The sequence below is a fragment of the Bos indicus genome, chromosome 8, assembly GCF_029378745.1.
Source record: "Bos indicus isolate NIAB-ARS_2022 breed Sahiwal x Tharparkar chromosome 8, NIAB-ARS_B.indTharparkar_mat_pri_1.0, whole genome shotgun sequence".
NCBI classification, from domain to species: domain Eukaryota; kingdom Metazoa; phylum Chordata; class Mammalia; order Artiodactyla; family Bovidae; genus Bos; species Bos indicus.
In genome coordinates, this window is record NC_091767.1 from 72,732,829 (window position 1) to 72,745,833 (window position 13,005).

General features: G+C 38.4%; 1 protein-coding gene across 1 annotated transcript in view; it reads right to left on the reverse strand.

Annotated features, from left to right (window-relative positions):
* KCTD9 (potassium channel tetramerization domain containing 9) overlaps positions 1-13,005 on the reverse strand; it is an 81,186-nt gene that overhangs the window by 49,341 nt on the left and 18,840 nt on the right. Inside the window, exons 4-6 of the mRNA XM_019966379.2 lie at positions 5,138-5,234; positions 4,473-4,531; positions 4,138-4,266 (exon numbers count right to left, since the gene is read on the reverse strand). Coding sequence (XP_019821938.1) covers positions 4,138-4,266; positions 4,473-4,531; positions 5,138-5,234 — 285 coding nt within the window. The remainder of the gene's footprint in view (positions 1-4,137; positions 4,267-4,472; positions 4,532-5,137; positions 5,235-13,005) is intronic.

Consider the following 13,005-nt stretch of genomic DNA (forward strand, 5'->3'; position numbering starts at 1 on the left):
CAGAAGGTGTCCTATATGCTACTGGGTAAGAGCAGAGGGCAATTAATTACCAATAGCTCCAGAAAGAGTGAAGCAGCTAGGCCAAAGCAAAAACAATGCTCAGTTGTGGATGTGTCTGATGTGAAAGTAAAGTCCAACGTTATAAAGAACAATACTGCTAAGAACTTAGAATGTTAGGTCCATGAATCAAGGTAAATTAGAGGTGATCAAGGAGAAGGTAAGAGTGAACATTGATATATCAGAGAAGTCTGTGAAATAAAATGGACTGGAATGGGAGAATTTAATTCAGATGAACATCACATCTACGACTGAGGGGAAGAATCCCTTAGAAGAAATGGATTAGCCCTCATAGTCAACAAAGAGTCCGAAATGCAGTAATTACGTGCAATCTCAAAAATGAAAGAAAGATCTCAATTGGTTTCCAAGGCAAACCATTCAACATCACAATAATCCAAGTCTATGCCCCAAGTACTGATGCCAAAGAAGCTGAAGTTCACGGGTTCTATGAAGACCTACAAGAATTCTAAAACTAACACCAAAAAAGATGTCCTTTTCATCATAGGGAATTAGAATGTAAACGTAGGAAGTCAAGAGATACCTGGAGTTAACAGGCAAATTTGGCCTTGGAGTAAAAATGAAGCAGGGAAAAGATTAACAGAGTTTTGTCAAGAGTACACACTGGTCACAGCAAAACACCCTTTTCCAGCAACACAAGAGATGACTTTACACATGGACATCACCAGATGGTCAATAACGAAATCAGACTGATTACATTCTTTGCAGCCAGAGATAGAGAAGCTCTATTCATCAGCAAAAACAAGACCTGGGGCTGACTGTGGCTCACATCATGAGCTCCTTATTGCAAAATTCAGGCTTATATGAAGAAACTAGGGAAAACCAATAGGCCACTCAGGTATGACCTAAATCAAGTCCCTTATGATTATACAGTGAAGGTGACAAATAGATTCAAGAAATTAGATCTGGTAGACAGAATGCTTGAAGGACTATGGATGGAGGTTTGTACAGGAAGAGGTGACCAAAACCATCGCAAAGAAAAAGAAATGCAAGAAGGCAAAGTGATTGTCTGAGGAGGATTTACAAATAGCTGAGTAAAGAAGAGAAGCAAGAGGCAAAGGAGAAGGGGAACGATATACCCAGCTGAATGCAGAGTTCCAGAGAACAGCAAGGAGAGAAAACAAAGCCCTTCTTAAGAGAACAATGCAAATAAATAGAGGAAAACAATAGAATGGGAAAGACTTGAGATCTCTTCAAGAAAACTGGAGATACTAAGTGAACACTTAATGCAAAGATGGGCAAAATAAAGGACAGAAACGGTATGAACCTAACAGAAGCAGAAGAGATTAAGAAGAAGTGACAAGAATACACAGAGCAACTATACAAAAAAGGTCTTAATGACCCAGATAAGCACGATGGTGTGGTCACTCACCTACAGCCAGACATTCTTAAGCGTAAAGTCAAGTGGGCCTTAGGAAGCATTACTACAAACAAAGCTAGTGGAGGTGATGGAATTCCAGCTGAGCTATTTCAAATTCTAAAATATGATGTTGTAAAAGTGCCACACACACTATGCCAATAAATCTGAAAAACTCAGCAATGGCCACAGGACTGGAAAAGGTCAGTTTTCATTCCAACCCCAAAGAAAGGCAGTGCCAAAGAATGTTCCAACTATTGGACAATTGTACTCCTTTCACATGCTAGTAAGGTTTTGCTCAAAATCCTTCAAGCTAGGCTTCAGCAGTACATGTACAGAAATTCCAGATGTACAAGCTGGGTTTAGAAAAGGCAGAGGAATTGCCAGACATTGCATTACCAACATTTGATGGATCATAGAGAAAGCAATGGCATTCCAGAAAAACATCTGCTTCACTGAATATACTAATGCCTTTGACTATGTGGATCACAACAAACTGTGGAAAATTCTTAGAGATGGGAATACCAGACCACCTTACCTGCCTCCTGGGAAACCTGTATGCAGGTCAAGAAGCAAGTTAGAACCTGACATGAAACAACAGACTGGTTGAAAACTGGGAAAGGAATACATCAAGGTTGTATATTGTCATTCTGTTTATTCTATGCAGAGTACATCATGAAAAATGTCAAGCCAGATGATCACAAGCTAGAATCAAGATTGCCAGTAGAAATATCAACAACCTCAGATACCATACTAATGGCAGAAAGCAAAGAGGAACTAACTAGCCTCTTGAAGAGGGTGAAAGAGGAGAGTATAGAAGCTGGCTTTAAATTTAACATTCAAAAAGCTAAGATCATGACATCCAGTCCCACCATTTCATACAAACAGATTTTATTTCCTGGGCTCCAAAAATCACTGTGGATGGTAACTGCAGCCATGAAATTAAAAGACACTTGCTCCTTGGAAGAAAAGTTATGACAAACCTAGACAGCATATTAAAAAGCAAAGACATCTCTTTGCTGACAGAAGTCTGTACAGTCAAAGCTATGGTTTTTCCAGTAGTCATGTACGGATGTGAGAGGTGAACCATAAAGAATGCTGAGCGCCAAAGAATTGATGTTTTCAAACTGTGGTGTTGGAGAAGACTCTTGAGAGTCCCTTGGACAGCAAGGAGATCAAACCAGTCAATCCTAAAGGAAATCAACCCTGAATATTCAAAAAGGACTGATGCTGAAGCTTCAATACTTTGGCCACTTGATGCAGTGGGTCTGCTTGTTGGAAAAGACCCCAATGCTGGGAAAGATTGAGGGCAGGAGGCAAAAGAGGCGACAGAGAATTAGATGGTTGGATGGCATCGACGTAAAGGACATGAGTTTGAGCAAACTGTGGGAGATAGTGAAGCACAGAGAAGCCTGGCATGCTGCAGTCCACGGGGCCGCAGAGTCAGACACAACTAAGTGACTGAACGACAACTGCCTGACTCCCGTCCCCATGTTTAACTCCTATGCCATTCAACAACATCGGGATTGTAAGCTCACATCCCCCAGGCTGATTCTGATGTGTTTGCAGAGAAGCATTTTAAAAGTCAGAAGATTTTATGTAACATGTTAGATTTTCAGTTTTTCTTTAAAAATCACAGCTCTGGAACGTTAAGTCCACACATCTCCCTGACAACAAACTGCCATAAGATCACCACCTTCCCACCACTCCACAGGATACACTGGCTTCTGTCACTTGGATGAGGCCTGTGAACTACTTTATAAGGATTCTCATGTTCACTGTCATCATGAACATTAACAGAAATCTCACTATACAGTCAGGGGTGAGTGTTTTTTTTAAAGTCTTTTGTCCCACCCACGCAGTGCAGCATTCTTAATTCCCTGACCAGGAACTGAACCCACAGCCGCTGCACTGGAAGAAAAAGTCTTCACCACTGGACCACCAAGGAAGTCCTGAGGTGAGAATATTTTTAACAGTTTTCAAAGGAGACTCAGACTGTCCCCAGGTTAATCTTGTAGTAAGTTGTAGAATCAACATTCTAATCCAGTCCTATGATTCCAAAGTACAATTTCCTCTCTTGACCTCACTTCTCAATATAATGGAAAGGTCCATAACCGAATCCAAGTCACACTTATAATGCAATTTTAAAAAGAACAAGGACTTCCATGGTGGCAACATGGGTAATCTGTCTGCCAATGCAGGGGACACGGGTTTGATCCCTGGTCCAATAAGACTTTAGTGTGCCACGAAGCAACTAAACCCAAGTGCCACAGCTACTGAAGCCAGTGCTCCTAGAACCTGTGCTCCACGAAAGAGAAGCCATCACAGCGAGAAGCCCACACACTGCAACAAAGGGTAGCCCCTGCTCACCGCAACCAGAGAAAGCCTGCACAAAGCGACGAAGACCCAGTGCAGCCAAAAACAAATAAAGAAAAACTTAAAAAGTAAATAAAAATTTTAAAAGAATAATACAATAGAGTGCTTACTGATAAATTCTAAGTCTATTTAGAATCCAAAATTGGAATTCATGGGTCTTTGGCTATACCTCTGTAACTATACATACTCGTATACACGTAAAAGCATTTAGTATTAAAAGTGAAAAAGATAATTTTACTTGATGAAAATACATTACACTAAGCTAGTTTAAAAAAAGAAGTATAAATCCTAAACTTACAAAAATATAAGGAATTACATTGCAAACTCACCCAATAAATTAATCCCATCATTGACAATGAGCTGTCCATGACGCAAGTAGTTCAAAATGGGTTCAAAATACTCAGGACTTCGGTCAATTAAGAAAGCTCCTCTATGATCTTGTTTATTTCCCCAGACACCTGTGGGGCCAACAAAATGAAGATAGCCCCCCCATAAGCAAAAAATAAAGTCAGAAATTTATAGGAAGAAAACTGTGCAGCATACCAGTATGTTTTTACTCGTGTACAGATTATTACCAATACCATTAAAAAGTACAAAAGGACAGTAGTTTATAAAGTCAATACAGCTACAGACGCAAAATGGGAAAATTATGGACTGCACTCACCTTTGTCCTTAAACATGTGGGCCAGCATACTGTCGGGTTCTTTATTCACTAAAGTGCTCCTAAGAATTCAGGGAAAAAAATGGATTTCTCCATTTGTCTTTATAAACAAACATATTTAAGTCAAGAGTATACTTGATCTCAGCTGCTCTCTCAAAAAGATGCATGCTATAACCTGGGAGGAGTGATGCTGGGAGACAAAAATGTGCAGTAAGTTGCCATTTATCAAAATCCCTTCTAATCTGGCACTTCCTTTGATTTAAACATCGATTTAGTTGACTTTAATTTCAATGCTAATCTATCCCTCTAGCATACAACTATATCACAATTTCCATGCTCTAAAGTAGGCTGTTTTTATCCCTTTAGCATAAGCAGTTGTGTCTTAAAATTTCAGTGTTGTTAATTTTCTTACTTGTGTTACAAGTATATTGCTCAATATTTTAAAAACACATTCTAAAAATGCTAAATTCATGCTTTTTGTGCCTTCTCTGGAATGACTTATGAGCCATTTTTCTACTCTCAAAAAAAAAAACTTTCTAAAAATTGGTTTCAAATCACACAGTATATTTAAGCCGCACTGGAATATCTTCTAAGGAAATCAGTAATCTGAAGGAAAGAACAGACAGCATATAGCATCACGTTGACACACACACGCATGTTGCACCTACCGTGTGGTGGTAAAGTACCGCCCTCCAACATTTAATGTGAGCCAGTCTGTGTGAGATCCTGACAGCCCTTCAGGTAGTTTAGAATCTGTCTGAGGATCTAGAGATGACAGGTAGAAAAAATAAACATTAATTCGGGGAATCATTAATTTGGTGATTTGGGGAAGATGCCAATACCATAATTTTTTAAACTAAAAACACAGATAAAAGCATGGCAGAGCTACTAGGACAGCAAGCCCTGTACCCATAGACAGCATCAAAAACAAAACTAAGTATAAGGTATACCACCAGTACTGACAGCTAGGAGAGCAGCTATGGCATCAGCTTCTTTGATGGCAGCAGCAGGGTATGTAGTGATTCTAAGAATTCCAAAGTAATCCATAAAGACTCACTGCAAAACTCAGCAAATCTACTTGAGAACAACCACCCGGAAGTGGAGGGGTCCGCCCACTCTTAACTGCAGGTGATTCAGGTAGTGTGCAGTAAGATCTGAAGGGGCGGAAAATGAACTCTCAAAACTCCCACCTAGGAAAAAAGCCCCACACTGAGGGTAAATTGTTGGGAAAAGGAACACATCGAAGTCAGTTCTAATGAGGTAGGTGAACCTAGAGTCTATTATACAGAGTGAAGTAGGTCAGAAAGAGAAAAACAAATATCACATATTAACACACATATATGGAATCTAGAAAGATGGTACTGATGAACCTATTCGCAGGGCAGCAATGGAGATGCAGACACAGAGAACAGACTTATGGACACAGGCAGAGGGGAGGAAGGAGAGGGTAAGACAAATGGCGACAGCAGCATGGAAACACACACACTGCCATACATAGAACAGACAGCCAAGGGAAATTTGCTGCATGACTCAGGGAACCCAAACCTAGGCTCTGTAACAACCTAGAGGGGTGTGAAAGGGTCGGGGTGGGAGGGAGTTTCAAGAGGGAGGGCACATATATATACCTATGGCTAATTCATGTTGATGTATGGCAGAAATGAAACCAATATTCTAAAAGCAATTATCCTTTAATTAAAAATAAATTTTAAAAAAAGATAATAAAAGTCAACAAGGTCCACCAGAACCAGAATACATAAGAAGGTAATCCCCATATTTTTTCAATACTTCACAATAAACAGAAAAGGCAAACCTAAAGCCATGAAATTAGGAAAACTTTCCTAAGTCAGCCAGTCCTTCTCCAGTAAAGGAAAATGAATTTCATGTAAAAAATGAGGAATAGAAACTCCCATACAAAATTAAAAAATTATTTTTAAAAAGGAAGACTACATCCCTATAGATAATAAAGATATGGCAGAAATACCCACAAAATAGGTAAACTATAATATTTAAAATATACTAAAAGAGGTAAACAATATAAACCAGAACCAAAAATGAAGAAATGGGACAAGAGAACTGAGAATTAGAAGTAAAAAGAAAAATCATTTCAGAAATGAAGATTACAAGAAACACAGGAGTGAAAGAACACCACAGATAATGCCTGAAGGGAGAGAAAAGATGAAAGGGGAAAGCTTTAAAAAGCAAAAAGAAATGAAGGAAGAGATGAAAAGTATTTAATAGATTTCAACTTACCTACGGAGGCAAAAGAGCTGTGTACAAAAAACTACAAGACACTGATGAAAGAAATCACAGACAACACAAACAGATGGAGAGATATTCCATGCTCCTGGGCTGGAAGAATCAATACTGTGAAAATGACTATACTATCAAATGTAATATATAGATAGAATGCAACCCCCATCAAATTACCAATGGCACTTTCCACAGAATTAGAACAAAAAAATTTCACAATTCGTATGGAAACATGGAAGACCCCAAGCAGTCAAAGCAATCTTGAGAAAGAAGAATGGAGCTGGAAGAATCAACTTACCTGATTTCAGACTATAATACAAACATACAGTCATCAAGACAGCATGGTACTGGCACAGAGTACAGAACAATGGAACAAGATAGAAAGCCCAGAGATAAACCCACACACCTATGGGCACCTTATCTTTGACAAAGGAGGCAAGAATATACAATGGGGAAAAGATAGTCTCTTGAATAAGCAGTGCTGGGAGAACTGGACAACTATGTGTAAAAGAAGGAAATTAGAACACTTTCTCACACCATATTCAAAGATAGACTCAAAATGGAGTAAAAAACCTAAATGTAAGACCACAGACTATCAAACTCTTAGATGAGAACATAGGCAGAATACTATACGACATAAATCTTAACAAGATCCTCTATGACCCACCTCCAAGAATAATGGAAATAAGAACAAAAATAAACAAATGGGACCTAATTAAACTTAAAAGCTTTTGCACAGCAAAGGAAAGTATAAACAAGGTGAAAAGATAAACCACAGAATGGGAGAAAATAATAGCAAATGAAACAACCAACAGAGGATTAATTTCCAAAATATACAAACAACTCATACCAGAAAAACAAACAAACCAGTCAAAAAGTGGACAAAAGACCTAAATAGACATTTCTCTAAAGACCACATACAGATAGCTAATAAACACATGAAAAGATGCTCAACACCTCTCCTTATTGGTGAAATACAAGTCAAAACTACAGTGAGTATCACCTCACTAGTCAGAATGGCCATCATCAAAAAATCCACAAACAACAAGTGCTGGAGAAAGTATGGGAAAAGGGGAACCCTCTTGCACTGATAGTGGGAATGTAAATTGATACAGCCACTATGGAAGACATTATGGAGATTCCTTAGAAAACCAGGAATAAAACCACCATATGACCCAGTAATATCATTTCTAGGCATACACCCTGAGGAAACCAAACCTGAAAAAGACATGCATCCCAATATTCACTGAAGCATTATTTACAATAGCTAGGACATGGAAGCAACCCAGATGTCCATCTACAGATGAATGGATAAAAAAGCTGTGGTCCATATATGTAATGGAATACTACTCAGTCATAAAAAGGAATGCATTTGAGTCAATTCTTGTGAGATGAATGCAACTACAGCCTATTATATAGTGTGAAGTAAGTCAAAAACAAATATCACATATTAATGCATATATATGGAATCTAGAAAGATGGTACTCATTAACCTATTCACAGGGCAGCAATGGAGACACACAGAGAACAGACATACGGACAAGGGCCAGGGAGAGGAAGGAGAGGGTGAGATAAATGGAGAGAACAGCATGGAAGCATACAAACTACCATATGTAAAATAGATAGCCAATGGAAATTTGCTGTAGGACTCAGGGAACTCAAACCGGGCTCTGTAACAACCTAGAGGGTTAGAGGGAGGGAGTTTAAGAGAGAGGGGACATCTGTATACCTATGGCTAATTCATGTTGATGTATGGCAGAAATGAAACCAATAATGTAAAGCAATCATCAATTTAAAAAAATAACAATAATTTAAAAAGATTTTAAATACATCAACTGAACACAAGTATAAAAGATCGAATAATATACAATAGATATCCTGATCGGAGAAAATCAAATCATGGTGACAAAACAAACACAAAGTTCAAGAAAACTTTTCTGAAATTAAAAAAAGTGAAACTACGTATTGAAAGGGCCCACCACATATCTGAGAAAATCAACCCAGAACAATTCAGAACATCTAGAAATAGACTATTAAAGTTACTGTATTTTATTTATTTATTTTTTTTTTTTAAGTTACTGTATTTTAAAGAAAGAGAATCACCCTTCGGGGGATCTAGGAAAAATAGTCAGTTACAAGAAATCAGCTTTTTTTCAACACAAGTACTCTATGCTAGAAAAAAACGGAGTAACATATTTAAGGTATTTAAAGAAAAATCACAACCTAAAGATTTTTTTAAACAATTGAGGTATAACTGATAATACAATAAAAAATATACCATTAAAGTGGCAATTTTGTCATGAAATCATCTGACATATGATTTTACGACTAGCCAAACTGATTTTCAGGTATAGAGGCCACATGCAAGATGTCAAGAGAACACAGTTTTCACAAGTTCTTTATAAAGAATCTACTGGAAAATAAATTTCAGACAGCCTCTTGAGACATCAATTTAAGGACTGGAGGAGAAAAAATAAGTGATGGTTTTAAGGGAAAGAGTACAGTATACAATGGTGTGTGTGTGTATGTCTATGTATACAGCATATTTGACAATGGATACACTTTTAAATAAAGGAATAGGCATATTAAAAATCCTTAACTGTCTTTAGTAGTCATATTGTCTTTGTAATCATATACAAAGTATTGGGATTGTTAGTGAAACTTTTATGTGTATTTTGTGTAAGATGAAGGAAAACAGTAATTTCTTGACATTATGTGTGTCCCTGGAAACCAGGATTACTGATATGCAAGAAAGGAGACACAGATAAAAGAAAATGTTAAACAAAAACCTTACAATTCTATACTCAATTTCAGCACATATAGATTTGATTTTTTTTTTTTTTTTTTGTAATAGGACTGGGAGCATTCTCTTAGGCCTGAATTAAAAAACTGGAGGTCTAAAAGAGAATCTTGGGGATGGTCTTGATCACTGCCTCCTGTACAATGTCATGAGACTCCATCCATAGTTCTTCAGGCACTCTAACAAATCTAATCCCGTGCATCTATTTGTCACTTCCACTGTATAACCTTAAGGGATTTGATTTAGATCATACTTGAATGGTCTAGTGGTTTCCCCTATTTTCTTCAATCTAAGTCTGAGTTTGACAATAAGGAATTCATAATCTGAGCCACAGTATGCTCCTGGTCTTATTTTTGCTGACTGCATACAGCTTCCCCATCTTTGCTGCAAAGAATATAATCAATCTGACTTTGATACTAACCATCTGCTGATGTCCATGTGTAGAGTCTTCTTTTGTGTTGTTTGGAAGAGGGTGTTTGCTATGAGTAGGGCATTCTCGTGGCAAAACTCTGTTTGCCTTTGACCTGCTTCGTTTTGTAATCCAAGGCCAAATTTACCTATTATTTCAGGTAGCTCTTGATTTTCTACTTTTGCATTCCAGTCCCCTATAATGAAGAGGACATCTTTCTTGGGTATTGGTTCTAGAAGTTCTTGTAGGTCTTCATAGAACCGTTCAACTTCAGCTTCTTCAGCATTACTGGTTGGGGCATAGACCTGGATTACCATGATATTGAATGGTTTGCCTTGGAAACGAACAGAGATCATTCTGTTGCTTTTGAGACTGCATCCAAGTACTGCATTTCAGACTCTCTTGTTGACTATGATGGCTACTCCATTTCTTCTAAGGGATTCTTGCCCATAGTGGTAGATATAATGGTCACCTGAGTTAAATTCACCCATTCCAGTCCATTTTAGTTCACTGAATCCTAAAATGTCGATGTTCACTCTTGCCATCTCCTGTTTGATCACTTCCAATTTGCCTTGATTCACTGACCTAACATTCCAGGTTTCTATGCAATATTGCTCTTTACAGCATCAGACTTTATTTCCAACACCTGTCACATCTACAATTGGGTGTTGTTTTTCTTTGATGAGGCCTTACAAATAGCTGAGAAGAGAAGCGAAGCAAAAGGCAAAGGAGAAAAGGAAGGACATACCCATCTGAATGCAGAGTTCCAAAGAATAGCAAGGAAAGAAAGCCTTCCTCAGTGACAAATGCAAAGAAATAGAGGAAAACAATAGAATGGGAAAAACTAGAGACCTCTTCAAGAAAATTAGAGATACCAAGGGAACATTTCATGCAAAGATGGGCACAATAAAGGACAGAAATGGTATGAACCTAACAGAAGCAGAAGATATTAAGAAGAGGTGGCAAAAATACACAGAAGAACTATACAAAAAGATCTTCATGACCCAGATAACCATGATGGTGTGATTACTCACCTAGAGCCAGACATCCTGGAGTGCGAAGTCAAGTGGGCCTTAGGAAGCATCACTATGAACAAAGCTAGTGGAGATGATAGAATTCCAGTTTAAGCTATTTCAAATCCTGAAAGATGATGCTGTGAAAGTGCTGCACTCAATATGCCAGCAAATTTGGAAAACTCAGCAGTGGCCACAGGACTGAAAAAGGTCAGTTTTCATTCCAATCCCAAAGAAAGGCAATATCAAAGAATGTTCAAACTACCGCACAACTGCACTAATCTCACGCACTAGAAAAGTAATGCTCAAAATTCTCCAAGCCAGGCTTCAACAGTACGTGAATTGAAAACTTCCAGATGTTCAAGCTAGATTTAGAAAAGGCAGAGGAACCAGAGATCAAACTGCCAACATCTGTTGAGTCATTGAAAAAGCAAGAGAGTTCCAGAAAAACACCTACTTCTGCTTTACTGACTATGCCAAAGCCTTTGACTGTGTGGATCACAATAAACTGTGGAAACTGTTCAAGAGATGGGAATACCAGACCTCCTGACATGCCTCCTGAGAAATCTGTATGCACGTCAAGAGGCAACAGTTAAAACTGGACATGAAACAACACACTGGTTCCAAATCAGGAAAGGAGTACGTCAAGGCTATATATTGTTACCCTGCTTATTTAACTTATATGTAGAGTACATCATGTGAAATGCAAGGCTGGAGGAAGCACAAGCTGGAATCAAGATTGCCAGGAGAAATATCAATAACCTCAGATACACAGATGACACCACCCTTATGGCAGAAAGTGAAGAAGAACTAAAGAGCCTCTTGATGAAAGTGAAAGAGGAGAGTGAAAAAGTTGGCTTAAAGCTCAACATTCAGAAAACGAAGATCATGGTATGTGGTCCCATCACTTCATGGCAAACAGATGGAGAAAAGTGGAAACAGTGGCTATTTTTTGGGGCTCCAAAATCACTGCAGATGGTGATTGCAGCCATGAAATTAAAAGACACCTGCTCCTTGGAAGAAAAGCTATGACCAGCCTAGATAGCATATTCAAAGCAAAGATATTACTTTGCCAACAAAGGTCCATCTAGTCAAAGCTACGGTTTTTCCAGTATTCATGTATGGATATGAGTTGGACTATAACCAAAGCTGAGCACAAAAGAATTGATGCTTTTTGGAGAAGGAAATGGCAACCCACTCCAGTGTTCTTGCCTGGAAAATCTCATGGACAGATGAGCCTGGTGGACTAGTGTCTGGCATCGCAGAGTCATACACAACTTAGCAACTGAACAACAACAACACACAATCAGGCAGATGGTGATTTGGGGAAATAGTTCTTGATGGAAATGTAACATAAAATGAAGAGTGAAGTGACCTAGCAATACGGAATACAGAGTTTTGTAAGAAATTAACATTTGTGTATAGAATAATAATTGCAAATATTCAAACAATAAAGTCCATGGCTAAAGAAAAAAAAAAAAAAAAAAATTGATGCTTTTGAACTGTGGTGTTGGAGAAGACCCTTTCGAGTCCCTTGGACTACAAGGAGATCCAACCAGTCAATCCTAAAGGAAATCAGTCCTGTATATTCATTGGAAGGATTGATGCTGAAGCTGAAACTCCAATACTTTGGCCACCTGATCTGAAGAACTGACTCACTGGAAAAGACCCTGATGCTGGAAAAGATAAAGGCGGGAGAAGGGGACGACAGAGGATGAGATGGTTAGATGGCATCACCAATGCAATGGTCATGAGTTTGAGTAGGCTCCGGGAGTTGGTGATGGATAGGGAAGCCTGGCATGCTGCAGTCCATGGGGTCGCAAAGAGTCGGACAGGACTGAGCTACTGAACTGAATTGAAAAGAGAATCAGTTCTTAAGACATCATATTGAATGACAGAAGCCTCATACAAAAGAATACATGTTCTGTGATTCTAACTATATGAAGGTTTATATAATAGGGGAAATTATTGTATGGTAGGGACAAAATTAGTAGTTGTCTCTGGTGGGGTAGGGTGGGACTAAGAAAGAGCCTGAGGCAAATTTCTAGGATGATTGTAACATTC